The sequence below is a fragment of the Arctopsyche grandis genome, chromosome 5 (assembly GCF_051622035.1).
Source record: "Arctopsyche grandis isolate Sample6627 chromosome 5, ASM5162203v2, whole genome shotgun sequence".
In the NCBI taxonomy this organism is placed as follows: domain Eukaryota; kingdom Metazoa; phylum Arthropoda; class Insecta; order Trichoptera; family Hydropsychidae; genus Arctopsyche; species Arctopsyche grandis.
Window position 1 is genome coordinate 15244717 of NC_135359.1, and position 12610 is coordinate 15257326.

The following is a 12610-nucleotide window of genomic DNA, read 5'->3' on the forward strand; positions in this document are numbered from 1 at the left end:
GAGATGTTAGGATAGCAATTTTGAAGCTGAAGGGGTCTGTTGGGCCTGACGGTGTGCCCCCTGACGTATTAAAGGCATGCTGTAATTCGCTCTTAGAGCCTCTTCAGTTTATTTTTAACCTTATTCTGGGTTCTGGTAATTATCCTGAAAAAGGGAAATTATCTAGAGTCATTCCCATTCATAAAAGTGGCTCTAAAAATAAGGTAGAAAATTACAGACCTATTGCTATCATCTCGGCTATTCCCAAAATTTTCGATAATATCCTTCACCGTTTGATTCTTTTGCAGTTCAAAAGATTGTTGTGTGTTTAGCAGCATGGTTTTTCACCATGTCGTTCCACTACCACTAATCTTGCCTGCTTTTCATATTATACCATGTCTAAAGTTGACCGTGGACAACAAGTTGATGTAGCCTACTTTGACTTTCGAAAAGCATTTGATCTTGTCAACAATGACGCTCTTATGATCAGATTAGCTGAAGTGGGCTTTTCTCCACGTCTTCTTAAGCTATTTGCTTCTTATCTTAGTGATACGAAGCAATTTGTTAGATATGGTATTTATGAATCTCCTTCATTTTTTACGCGATCTGGTGTAACTCAGAGGTCCACCTTAGGCCCTTTACTATTTACAATAGTCATTAATAACCTCCCTAAAGTAGTACTTTAACGCAATGCTTCATGTCTCTTGTTTGCAGACGACGTTCAATTATTCTTTGTTATCTGTTAATGATGAGAGGCGAGCCTCTCTCCTTCAAGCAGATAATAACGCTGTTTTAGAGTTCAGTTCCAGTTTAGGGCTTGAACTGAATACTAGTAAATGTGCCATTATGAGTTATGGACGTGCGAATTCGCTCTATTGTCACGGATATTCCATTGGATCCGTATTGTAGAACCGCGTGGAATCAATGGTCGACTTGGGTATCACTTTTGATCCTCAATTCACCTTTCACAACCACATCAAGACAATCGCTGACGTTTCCTTTCGTCGACTTGGATTTGTCTTGAGATATGCTAGATTATTCTCCAACCCCTTGTCTTCTCGCTTGCTTTTCAACTCGCTTGTTAGAAGTAAGCTAGAGTATAATGCAATTGTGTGGAATCCGCATGAAGCAAACTACTCTCTTATTATAGAAAAAGTGCAAAAAGCATTTCTTCGTTTTATTTATAAGAAAGAGTATGGGTACTACCCATATCTCTATCCTACTCCTTTCCTTTTGGGCATGCTTGGGTATAATTCCCTTTAACTTCGGAGAAACTTCTCGTTAATTCGTTTCGTTCTCCAGCTATTGCGTGGTAATACGTCATGCCAGTTGTTGCTGGAACAGTTGGGACTTTATGTCCCTAATAATTATGTGCGTGGTAGACATCATCATTTGATGGTTGTACCTGCTGCTCGCACAGTACTTTTTTGAATGGCTCCTATTCCAAGAGCTATTCGACTTCTCAATGAAATCGTTGCTGCTGTCCCTGAATGTGATATTTTCCACCTTGGGGAGCGTAGATTATCGGATATTATCTAAACATATTTATCTGGTAACCTGCGCTCATCATTACTTTCTTAATTTGAATGTTTTGAATGAGTGGAATCTTAGTCTACTCTCTTCCATTAGGGCCTCGCTGTGATTTTATTTTTTATTCATATTTTGTTATATTTTATTTTACTTTTTCTTTATCCTTTGTACATTTTTATATACTATTTTAATTTTGTTCAGTGAAAACAAAGAATGGGATTTATGGATTTTATTTTCGCCTTTTTCTCAACACATCTTGGATAAATGCGAGAAAAATAATATCCAAACCTCCAACAAGGTAAGAGTGACGATGGATGATAGCTTAGCTAATAGAAACCTGTATTTAACCACGTACAATGTAAGAACGTTATCGAGTGAAGGAAGTGTGCTTGCATTAGAGAATGAATTAGAAAATATCAAATGGGATATAGTAGGACTTAGTGAAGTAAGACGAAAACAGCAAAACCAAATAATCCTAAAAAGTGGTAACTGTCTCTACTGGAGAGGGCTACCAAATGGTAGAATAGGAGGAGTAGGGTTTCTTATCAATAAGAGAATAGAAAGAAATATTATAGAAATAAGCGACATATCGGAACGTACATATATGCTATGCAGTATTAAGAATCTCGAGCAGGTACACGTGTCAAATCTTCCAAGTGTACGCCCCCACATCTAGCCACCCAGACGAGGAAATAGAAGACTTCTACGAAAAACTACAAGGCGCATACGATAATAGCCGCCACCACTTTAAAATAATCATGGGCGACTTTAACTCAAAAATAGGACAAAAGGCAAATACAGAAAGAGCAGTAGGCAATTTTGGTACCGACCAAAGAAACGAAAGAGGCGATCGCCTCATAGAATTCGCAAAACACAACAGGCTCTTTATCACTTATTCATTTTTCAGGAAAAACACAAACAATAAGTGGACTTGGGAGAGTCCTAAAGGAGACAGAAACGAAATCGATTTCATCCTAACAAATGCCCTGCACTCCGTTAAAGACGTTAGTGTTTTAAGTAAAGTAGATATAAGTAGCGATCACAGACTAGTCCGTGCCAAGATGGCCATTAATATAAATTGCGAACGTAGGAAATTAATAAAAGGATGCAGTAACTCTCCAGATTTCGCTCAACTAAGGTCTAGGAAAAAGGAATTCGAACTCGAACTTGGAAATCGATAAGGGAAATTAAACCCAGAAGCAGACATCGAGGAATTGAACACTGTAATTAGTTCGGTTCTAACCTCAACAGGTAAGAAATTAGGTGGATTTAGGAAACAGATTAAGCTAAGCAAAATTTCAGAGGAAACAAAAAACCTAATTAAGCATAAAAAGAAGTTAGATAGGGATAATAATAAGCAAGAATACAATCTAGTAAATAAGGAAATTAAAAAGAGAATAGTCAGGCATGTCAGGGATTTTAACAGCAAGCTAATAGAAATTACCATTAAGAATAACCGTAGCCTGAAAAAGTGCAAACAAGATCTTTTCTTAGGCAAAAACCAAATGATCGCAATCAGATCAGAGAGCGGAGTAATAATTAGAAATAGAGAAGAGATCATAGACAGAGTTTATACGTTCTATGCAAAACTTGACGAGAACAACAACGGTCAATTTCCCGCTCTGGAATCGACACACGGCCAAAGGGTTCCTGCAGTATTGCCTAGCGAAGTAGAGGCCGCGCTAAAAACTGCAAAGAACGGTAAAACCCCTATGGAAGATAATATTCCCATTGACTTACTAAAATGTGGCGCCCCCCCCCCCCCCTAATTTATATCTTAGCTAGGCTTTTCAGCAAATGCATCCAGAACCAAGCTATACCAGAAGGATGGAATAACGCAACTATCATTTTAATACACAAAAAAGGCGACAAAAGTTATATAAAGAACTACCGACCCATTAGTTTACTTTCAGCGGTCTACAAGCTCTTCACGAAGATTATTACAGATAGGCTGAAGAATATCCTCGACGAGAACCAACCTATAGAGCAGGCAGGGTTTAGAGCAAATTTCAGCACAATGGACCACCTAGAAGTAGTTGGCGAACTAATCAAGCGCGCCAACGAATATCAACGGCCATTGTGCCTTGGTTTCGTCGATTATGAGAAAGCCTTCGATACAGTTAGCCATAATGCAGTACTTAACGCTCTAAAACAGGGAGTGCCGGAACCCTATGTGGGACTGTTAGCTGCAATATATAATAATGCCACAGCTTCGGTTGAAATTTTTTCAGGTACAGATAGATTTAGCATAGGAAAAGGAGTAAGACAAGGAGATACAATCCCGCCCAACTTCCTGAGTCACCTTCGGTTCGCAGACGATATAGTTTTAGTAGCTCGTGATTCAGCTGACCTGCTTATCAGACTAACACAGCTGGACAGGGAAATTAGAAAAGTAGGATTAAAAATTAACGTAGATAAGACTAAACTAATGTTCAATAGTTATTGCATGCCTGATAGCATCCCCTAGATGATAAACCAGTAGAAGTAGTAAATAATTATTTATATTTAGGTCAAAAAATTGACATGTCTGGTAGTAAAGATGAAGAGATAAAAAGACGTATGAAATTAGGATGGAGTGCATTTGGACGGATTAATGCTGATTTTAAATCAAAAATTCCACTCTGCCTGAAGAAAAAGATCTTTGATCAATGCGTTTTGCCAGTGATGACGTGTGGATGTAAAACTTAGAGACTGAACGCCAAGATGCTACATAAAATCCAATGCATTCAAAGAAGTATGGAATGCTGTATGCTTGGCATAACGAGGAAAGACAGAAAGTGGAACACGTGGGTGAGAAGTATGACAAGGGTAGTGGACATAGTGGTTAGAGTGAAGAGATTGAAATGGCAATGGGCGGGTCACGTAGCTAGGAGGATGGACGAAAGGTGGACAAAAGAAGTGCTTGAATGGTACCCGAGAGAATGCAAAAGAGTAAAAGGAAGACCGCAAGGAAGATGGGTGAACGAAATTAGGAAAATGTGCGGAATGAGATGGATGAGTGTTGCGTAAAACAGAGACGAGTGGAAGCGTGTTGGAGAGGCCTTCATCCAGCAGTGGATGGCGAATGGCTGTAAATGATGATATATATATATATATATATATATATATATATATATATATATATATATATATATATATATATATATATATATATATATATATATATATATATATATATATATATATATATATATATATATATATATATATATATATATATATATATATATATATATATATATATATATATTATATTATATATATATATATATATATATATATATATATATATATATATATATATATATATATATATATATATATATATATATATATATATATATATATATAATATATATATATATATATATATATATATATATATATATATATATATATATATATATATATATATGTGAGATTTTATGTGTGTGAGTGAATTATGTAATGAGTAATGTTGAGGATTGATGTACAAACAGTGGTACACATGAGTGTACACTGTTTGTGAGTTGGCAGAAGTGTGACCCCAACTGACAGTTAGTAGTCGAGCCGGTTAGCCGGACGGCCACCGGTAAGGTGCGTACGCGCACGTGTGTATACAATAAACGTACATTGATGGACCAACATCGTCTTTGATTATCTCTCCCGCAATCCTCCCCATATCTTTACTAGTGTAGGGCCCGTTGATTTCAACGGGTGGTTTCGAAAAGAAATTGAAACTCGAATAAAAATAAAGTTAAAGATATGGAATCGACTGGTTTCGGAAAGACAAAGGCACAAAAAAATGAAAATTATGAAAAAAATGAAAAATATGAAAAAAATGAAAAAACTGAAAATAATAAAAATATTAAAAAAATGAAAAATATGAAAAAAAAAATTTGTTCCCCATACTGGTTGATGGTTGATCATAAGAAATCGGAAATCGAAAAAGATTGTCGACGAAAGCCGAAGATACGCGAATGATTGGTTCCCCATACTTCTATAGGATAATCGAATATTAAGTAATTTTAGAGCGTTTTTTCTGTCGAGGCTATAGTCTAATGGCTAGCGACCTGTTCTGGGCGAGGGGGCCTTAGTTCGATTCCGTGATTTGCAATTAATTTTATTTTTCAAATATCGCTAAAATATAAATTAATTTCAATAATTTCAATTAAAAATATATATTTAATTGTTTTATATGAAAAGAAAAAAAAATGCTTCAAAACCTCGCTAAATGAAATTATTAAAATTACGTATTTTTATATGGCGAGAAGGAATATTTCAATTAATGTTTAAAAAAAAAAGGCGAAATGAAAAATTGGATTTGGCGTGATGTCCGAGACCATTAGCTCAATTAGACCCATATTCAGGTTATTTGAGGTGATCGGTTCGAATCGCGACAAAGTCGTCTCGTCGAAAAATGGATTAATCGATTTTTATCGATTCATTCATTATGTTCGGCGAGAGTTAGGACACACACACACAGATTACCGTCTTTATATATATGATTATAAAATTTATTATTTTTGATTTTCAACATGATTTTAAATACGAGTTTTTGCAATGTGATATACATACGTATATTTGACCGTGTATGCATAGATGTATATTATATTCATACATGTACATACATACATATATTTATATGATAGTTGCAATTTAAAAAGAAAGTTGTTTTTCGATGACGAAATTAAGAACTGAGCATTTAAGATCGTTGAAGTATGTATTTAGTAACTCAGGCGTGTTGATTTTCTCAATTTTAATTTTTAATATGTGGACAAAAGTGAAATGTCTAAGACGAATGGCAAGATAGAAGATAGTAGTAGACTGAGGTGTGCAGACGTAGTTTACCAACGTTCACCATTGGTCTATGGTGGGCATTCATGGTATGTCGACCATTGCGGTTTCAACCATAATTCCGATCCATTTGCCCCCTTCCATGGTCTGGGCGATTGGCACATAGCAGAACCAGTGACTCTAGTCTGGACTGTTAGTTCACAAACTGGGGCGCACTAATTAAATTATATAATCACTGCAATATTTTCAGGTAACTATTCGATAATATGTGTACATATATATTTGTACATATGTATGTATATTTTTTACTTATTTATTTATACTTTGTACACATACATATATTTATGAAAATATCTATTCGTTTTGAATTAAAGACGCGATCATTTTTTTTTGCCGGAAGACAATCATTTTGTTTTTATTAAGAATATTTAAAAAAGTTGTAAATATTTATTAATAAAAAAAAACTCAATGATTGTATTCCGGATATAAAGAAGATTGTATCTAAAAATCAAAGTCTAATTGATTTATTTATACTATATTAAAAGTCTTTATATTATATAATGCTAATCCAATAAAAAAATACATATTTAATATGATTATAATTTTCAAATAGCGAAACTATGGATACGAAATTTAAACATCGATAGAGTCGTCCACACATTTTGATGTTTCTCAATGAAAAGGAAAGTTACAAAACGGGTTTTTTATATGACGGGTTATTATGTGACGTATGTATAAGAAGTGGCAAGAAGCTATAGGATTTTCAGATAAGACAACATGAAAACCGGTTATTGACTCATTGTCAAATACAAACTTGACTGTCACTTTTGCAAAGTGTTCTAAAAATGTCACCCGTTGCTTAGTTGCAAGTGTAAAATTAGTGTAAATTCAAAAATGATAAAAATTCTTCTAGAATTGACGAAAAAGGCAAAATTCAAAAACCATCTCATATAAATTTTACAGTTATGTATGTATTTTTATCTTATAACCTAATGCGATGAATTTTTCAAATATCCTATTCAGTGTTCGCCAAGTAGGTGTTTCTGGGCGTAGTTTATTTTTTAAGTATTATCCTATTGGCCTCTTCTTTATCTATACATGCAGTCGACAGGGGTTTTCAATATTATAATAAAATAAATCAATAACAATGTAAATATTTTCGTTTTGATTATTGTAGATAAGGTCTGTCGGATTCTTTCTTTGTCGGGGAGGCTTATGCCTTGGCTCCCTTGAGAGGTTCTCCAGAATTTGCATGTTTGCAAAAATATACTTTCTTCTCATTCTCGTTTGTACTATTGGAAAGCTAAGTTCTGTCTGTGCTTCCGTATTCGACCTCAAATACCTGGACTTAATTGTTAGATTATTTTGAGATTTGAAATTTTGTTTTAAAGTAATATTTACGCATTTCTAATTGATTTCTTAAATAATTATATTTAATTTAAAGTACATAATTATATAAAAATTTATATTTCATTTTTTTTGGTATTATTTTCAAATAAAATGAACATGTCTGCTGGCAGATAAATTATGCTTAGAGAAAAAGTATTTAGTTAAAAGTAATTGCTAAGGATAGGCGCTAGAGTGCTATTTTCCAGGAAAGACGGTTTGCTTATTGTCAACGTATAAAGCTAGAAAGCAAAAAAAAGGTTCACAATAGAAATTGACAATGGTGAGCCCATTTTTGTACTCTGGCGCCGATCTGTAGTAATTGCATACTAAAATAGTCTCAATAAACTGGCATTGAAAGTACTAATATACCATAACTTTTCATTGCAATTATTTCTTTTCAAAATATGCTACAATATGTATATACCTTTGCCAAATATTTGTACTTCATTGGTTAAAAAAAAGGTTCACGGCCAAAAAAATTAACAACACCCAGAATCACCCATCCTAGCGAACAATCGTGTAATAAGTAAAGATAAATTTTGAACTATGGTGTGTTTGTAAATATACACTTAAACATGTTCCACATACATATGTATCATATTATGTCATTGCCGTTTGCTTTTCAGATAAAATGCAGAAACTTCACGTATTAATATCTATCGTATTACTTGTTAGTAATTTTATTATGAAGAGTGACTTACAAGAAACTGGAGTGGTGGCAAATATTGTTGATTTAGTTGAAAAAAGTTTCGTTCGATTTTTTCTGACAGATTGTGTCAATACTAAAAATATTTTACGATTAAATTATGAACAGATGTCTTTAAAAACCATTCCAAGGCTTTCTTCAGTTTCTCTTGTTTTTTTCTCCGATAATTTCAAGGTAATATCTAATCCGTAAATTGAAAATAATACTGAATATGAACGTAGTAAAATTACATTATAATAAATTTTTAGATTAACTTTTCTTTGAACGAAGCAGCTTCAGCAATCCCCATATATTTAAGATACGATCATAACAAATCAATGACAATTATAATCCACGGCCATTCTAATAGTCCATATACTTCGGAAATCGATCCAATAATTCAAACAATGAAAGAAAAAGGTGCTACGAACGTATTTGCACTTGATCATAGTGATTTTATGGGGGATAATTACTATGCAGCATCCACGCACGTTCGATTCATTGGAGAAGCACTTGGTGCTGTACTAGCAGATATGCATGAAAGTATGTACTAGTTACTTAATTTGAAATGACTACTAAAATATTAAAACATTTGGTTTACAGATTTCCATTGTTAGTTTTTAAATTTCAGGAGGTATTGAAGACGTACATCTTGTTGGACACAGCTTAGGTGCACATATAGCAGGATTTGCGGGCAAAATGTTTAAAAAAAGAAGAGGAATTGAAATAAATCACATCACAGGATTAGATCCCGCAGGTCCTTGTTTCTTTAACGAATTACCGAGCAATCGATTGACAAAAGCTGATGCACGTTTTGTGGATGTTATTCATACAGACATACACACTTCTGGTTATCCTAAGCAGCTCGGTAAGATAATTGCAATATGCGTGTTAATATTTGGAAAATATATGCAAAAAGTTTTTATTTTATTGCGGTCATAGGTCATGTGGATTTTTATCCAAATGGAGGTGAAAATATGCCAGGGTGTATAATAGGGCAATGCAGTCACGTATTATCAATTGATTATTACAAATCCAGTGTAGAGAACCCTGCAGAGTTTCTCGCTGTGATGTGTAAAGATTGGATTACATTTAAAAAAGGAAAATGTTCAAAGAATCCAAGAGTTGTGATGGGATATTGGATTTATAAAAACATCAAAAAAGGAAGATATTTCTTAGAAACATCACCGGCTTTTCCGTACGGGATTGGAGAATCGGGCATAAAAAAATATAATTAAATATAATATTATAATTTTTTTTATGGTATTTTAAATAAATTTATATGTCTACAATTTATTCAATTGATTCTACAAATAATTTATCCCCAAAAACTCGTTTTTTATCTACATACCATATACTTTTTATCTACATTCATAATTGGCTATAGTGGCGGATTTGGGTTAACCTGTTACGACACCATTGCGAAATATGAGAATTAAAAAATAATATTATATATATATATATATAAATAAGAATAATATATATATATATATATATATATATATATATATATATATATATATATATATATATATATATATATATATATATATATATATATATATATATATATATATATATATATATATATATATATATATATATATATATATATATATTTGCATATTTACATATGTACTTTTATACATTATTTAATAAGTATGTATATACTTGTGTATTGATGAGACATCGAAAAGTTATCTTTATTTCATGGTGAAATATATACAAACATAAATAAGTACCTTTATATATTGTTTATGATACATGCATATGTATTTCTCGACAAAAAAACGTTTTACAAACGATTATTTTAAAATTACACATGTAAAATTAATAATGATAAATATGAAAAGAATTTACAAATGCATATTTATTTGACATGAAAATTTCTTATTTGTAATATATGGATACATATGAATGCATATTTGACGATGTTGATTGACTGCTTGGAAGGCCAATAAGAATTATGGCATAAATATGATAATACGTAACACTTCAATAACCAAATATCAAAAGCATAAATGTTTAACGCTTTCATTGCACGTAAGACTTAGAAATTAATTTCACTATCGGTAAAATAATTTCATAAAAAAAAACGAATAAATTTATCAATTTAAATCAATAATATGTACATATGTATATACATATGTATGTATACAACTGAAATCGCATATCATCAATTATTATAGCGGAACTGTGAATATATGTAATTCAATTGATTGAACATTTTGTTAAATGTACGTACATATAATAAAAAAAATTCAAAGTAATTGCTCAAAAATATAAATGTATTATCTGAAAATTTCAGTATATCATTTAAAATAAAGTAAAAAAGACAATTAAAGAGGTTAAATAAATGTATGCATCAATTAATTTGTATTTTCGGTCACTTTAGGATTAATTATACATTTTAGCTATTTAAGACATGTTCGATCAAGAATTTGACAAACATCTGTGTAATTCTTCTTTTATTTGATACAGTTTAAAGGTAGGTATTTTTTTCTTCACATTAATACCAAGTTTTAAATAAATTAATAGTTTCACACTTATACGGTTACAGAAAATTACGATGAGGTTAGAAAAAGTTTCGTTTGTTTTTGTCATTTTTGCATGTAGTATTCAAAGTATTCACATGCAATTAACGTTAACAACTTTGCTGCAGAGTTTTATGGAAGCAGTTTCTGGCGACTGTATGTATCAAAATATAAATACATCTGTAATATCTTTCAAATATATGTATGTAGTGTTTTATCAACTTTCTCGTTCTTATTAAGGTACTGTGGCTATGCAAAAAATGGGCTTATCATACACATCGATGGCAACTCAAGCTAATACAAGATTGGCCAACTGCTCCTTAAAACTGTACAGCGATACCGATAAGGCAATTTTTTATATTTCTATTTAAATATAAATTATTGAAAGTTATTTTTGATGATTGCTTTTTTACGATTAACTTGGTATTTTTAGTAAGAATTAAATTCCACTAATTAAATATTGTGTAAGAATAATGTATCCGTTGAATGTCAACGAGTAAATTTTACACCAGATATATTATTTTACAGTTTGTTTATCCGTTAAGTATCGCTGCCAACAATATAACGCAATCACCGTATTTTAAAAATGGTTTAAAAACGGTTATTATATATCATGGATATATGGGAGATTCAGAAGGCTCATTTATGTTGAGTTTGGTAAAAGCAATTAAGGCAGCTGGTAATGCAAATGTACTACAATACGAACATAGCTCTATGACTAGAGACATGTATTTTCAAGCTGTCACATTGGGTCAATATGCAGGAGAGGCTCTAGGAAAAGTGTTAGCAAATATGTATTCACGTGAGTGCAATTATCAAAAAATAAAATTGTGTTATATTTTAAATCATCAAATTCAATAAAAAACTTTAGTTGGTGTCCGAAATTTCCACTTGATTGGTCTTAGTTTGGGAGCTCAAGTAGCCGCCTTTACCGCCAAAGAATTTTACAAAATAACAGGTGTTAAAATTGAACAGCTTACTGGGCTCGATCCATCCGGGCCATGTTATTATAAAGTACCCGCTTCTCAAAGATTGGCAAAAACTGATGCAGATTTTGTTGATGTCATACATACTGACTTGGGCGTTTTCGGAGTTTCAAGTTCCGTAGGCAAGTGGTTCTTTTTTAATAAGCAAAAATGGCCTTACAAATATCTAACGATGTTATTTTATAGGTCACGTAGACTTTTTCCCCAATAGTGGAAGTAACATGCCTGGCTGCTGGGGAGTTAATCTTTGTAACCATGTAGATTCTATCATATATTATACCGAAAGTGCTTTTATTAGTAAAAATGCATTTAATTCGGTCAATTGTATCGATTGGAATACTTTTATTAACAAAGGATGCACTAATAATACCCAAGTTTCAATGGGTTATTGGTTACCAAATACTGTACCAAACGGCAACTACTATTTAAAAACATCGGATAAGGCCGTGTATGCATTAGGGAATGCAGGAATTTAGGAATTATGTAATTTTTGAATTAAAAAAAAATGAATGAAAACTCACATCAGTGTTTTATTTTTATGTAATGGTTAAAAATTGAGACAGTTCATAATCAGAGCTTCAAATAATCCTAAAAAAATGTCTAAAAATAATTTATAACATGTCCATGTAATCTAAAAAACTACAGACCAAAAATTATATTTCCTTAGTAATAGACATGACTAGCAAACCTTACAATTACATTAGTTAATATTCTGTGTTTATTACCTTCAG

The 12610-nt window shown here is 32.1% G+C and overlaps 2 protein-coding genes across 2 annotated transcripts; both read left to right on the forward strand.

Annotated features, from left to right (window-relative positions):
* The first annotated feature begins 6276 nt into the window (after positions 1 to 6276).
* LOC143912342 (pancreatic lipase-related protein 2-like) lies at positions 6277 to 9597 on the forward strand. The gene is made up of 5 exons (XM_077431626.1): positions 6277 to 6477; positions 8366 to 8554; positions 8629 to 8902; positions 8991 to 9227; positions 9302 to 9597. Exons 1-5 carry the CDS (start codon positions 6277 to 6279, stop codon positions 9595 to 9597), a joined length of 1197 nt encoding a protein of 398 aa, XP_077287752.1.
* A 1205-nt stretch (positions 9598 to 10802) lies between these two features.
* Positions 10803 to 12400, forward strand: LOC143912114 (pancreatic triacylglycerol lipase-like). Its single transcript, XM_077431302.1, has 6 exons — positions 10803 to 10847; positions 10920 to 11049; positions 11134 to 11240; positions 11422 to 11695; positions 11765 to 12001; positions 12066 to 12400. Exons 2-6 carry the CDS (start codon positions 10929 to 10931, stop codon positions 12353 to 12355), a joined length of 1029 nt encoding a protein of 342 aa, XP_077287428.1. The 5' UTR covers positions 10803 to 10847; positions 10920 to 10928; the 3' UTR covers positions 12356 to 12400.
* Positions 12401 to 12610: the final 210 nt, after the last annotated feature.

What these genes read in the sequence shown, in the direction of transcription:
- LOC143912114 (XM_077431302.1), top strand. Translation starts at nt 10,929, where the DNA reads ATGAGGTTAGAAAAAGTTTCGTTTGTTTTTGTCATTTTTGCATGTAGT. An exon ending in GTTAGCAAATATGTATTCAC is followed by an intron (nt 11,696 to 11,764) that starts GTGAGTGCAATT and finishes AAAAAACTTTAG; the next exon opens with TTGGTGTCCGAAATTTCCAC. An exon ending in CGGAGTTTCAAGTTCCGTAG is followed by an intron (nt 12,002 to 12,065) that starts GCAAGTGGTTCT and finishes GTTATTTTATAG; the next exon opens with GTCACGTAGACTTTTTCCCC.
- LOC143912342 (XM_077431626.1), top strand. Translation starts at nt 6,277, where the DNA reads ATGTCTAAGACGAATGGCAAGATAGAAGATAGTAGTAGACTGAGGTGT. An exon ending in CAGTGACTCTAGTCTGGACT is followed by an intron (nt 6,478 to 8,365) that starts GTTAGTTCACAA and finishes TTTATTATGAAG; the next exon opens with AGTGACTTACAAGAAACTGG. An exon ending in TGGTTATCCTAAGCAGCTCG is followed by an intron (nt 9,228 to 9,301) that starts GTAAGATAATTG and finishes TTGCGGTCATAG; the next exon opens with GTCATGTGGATTTTTATCCA.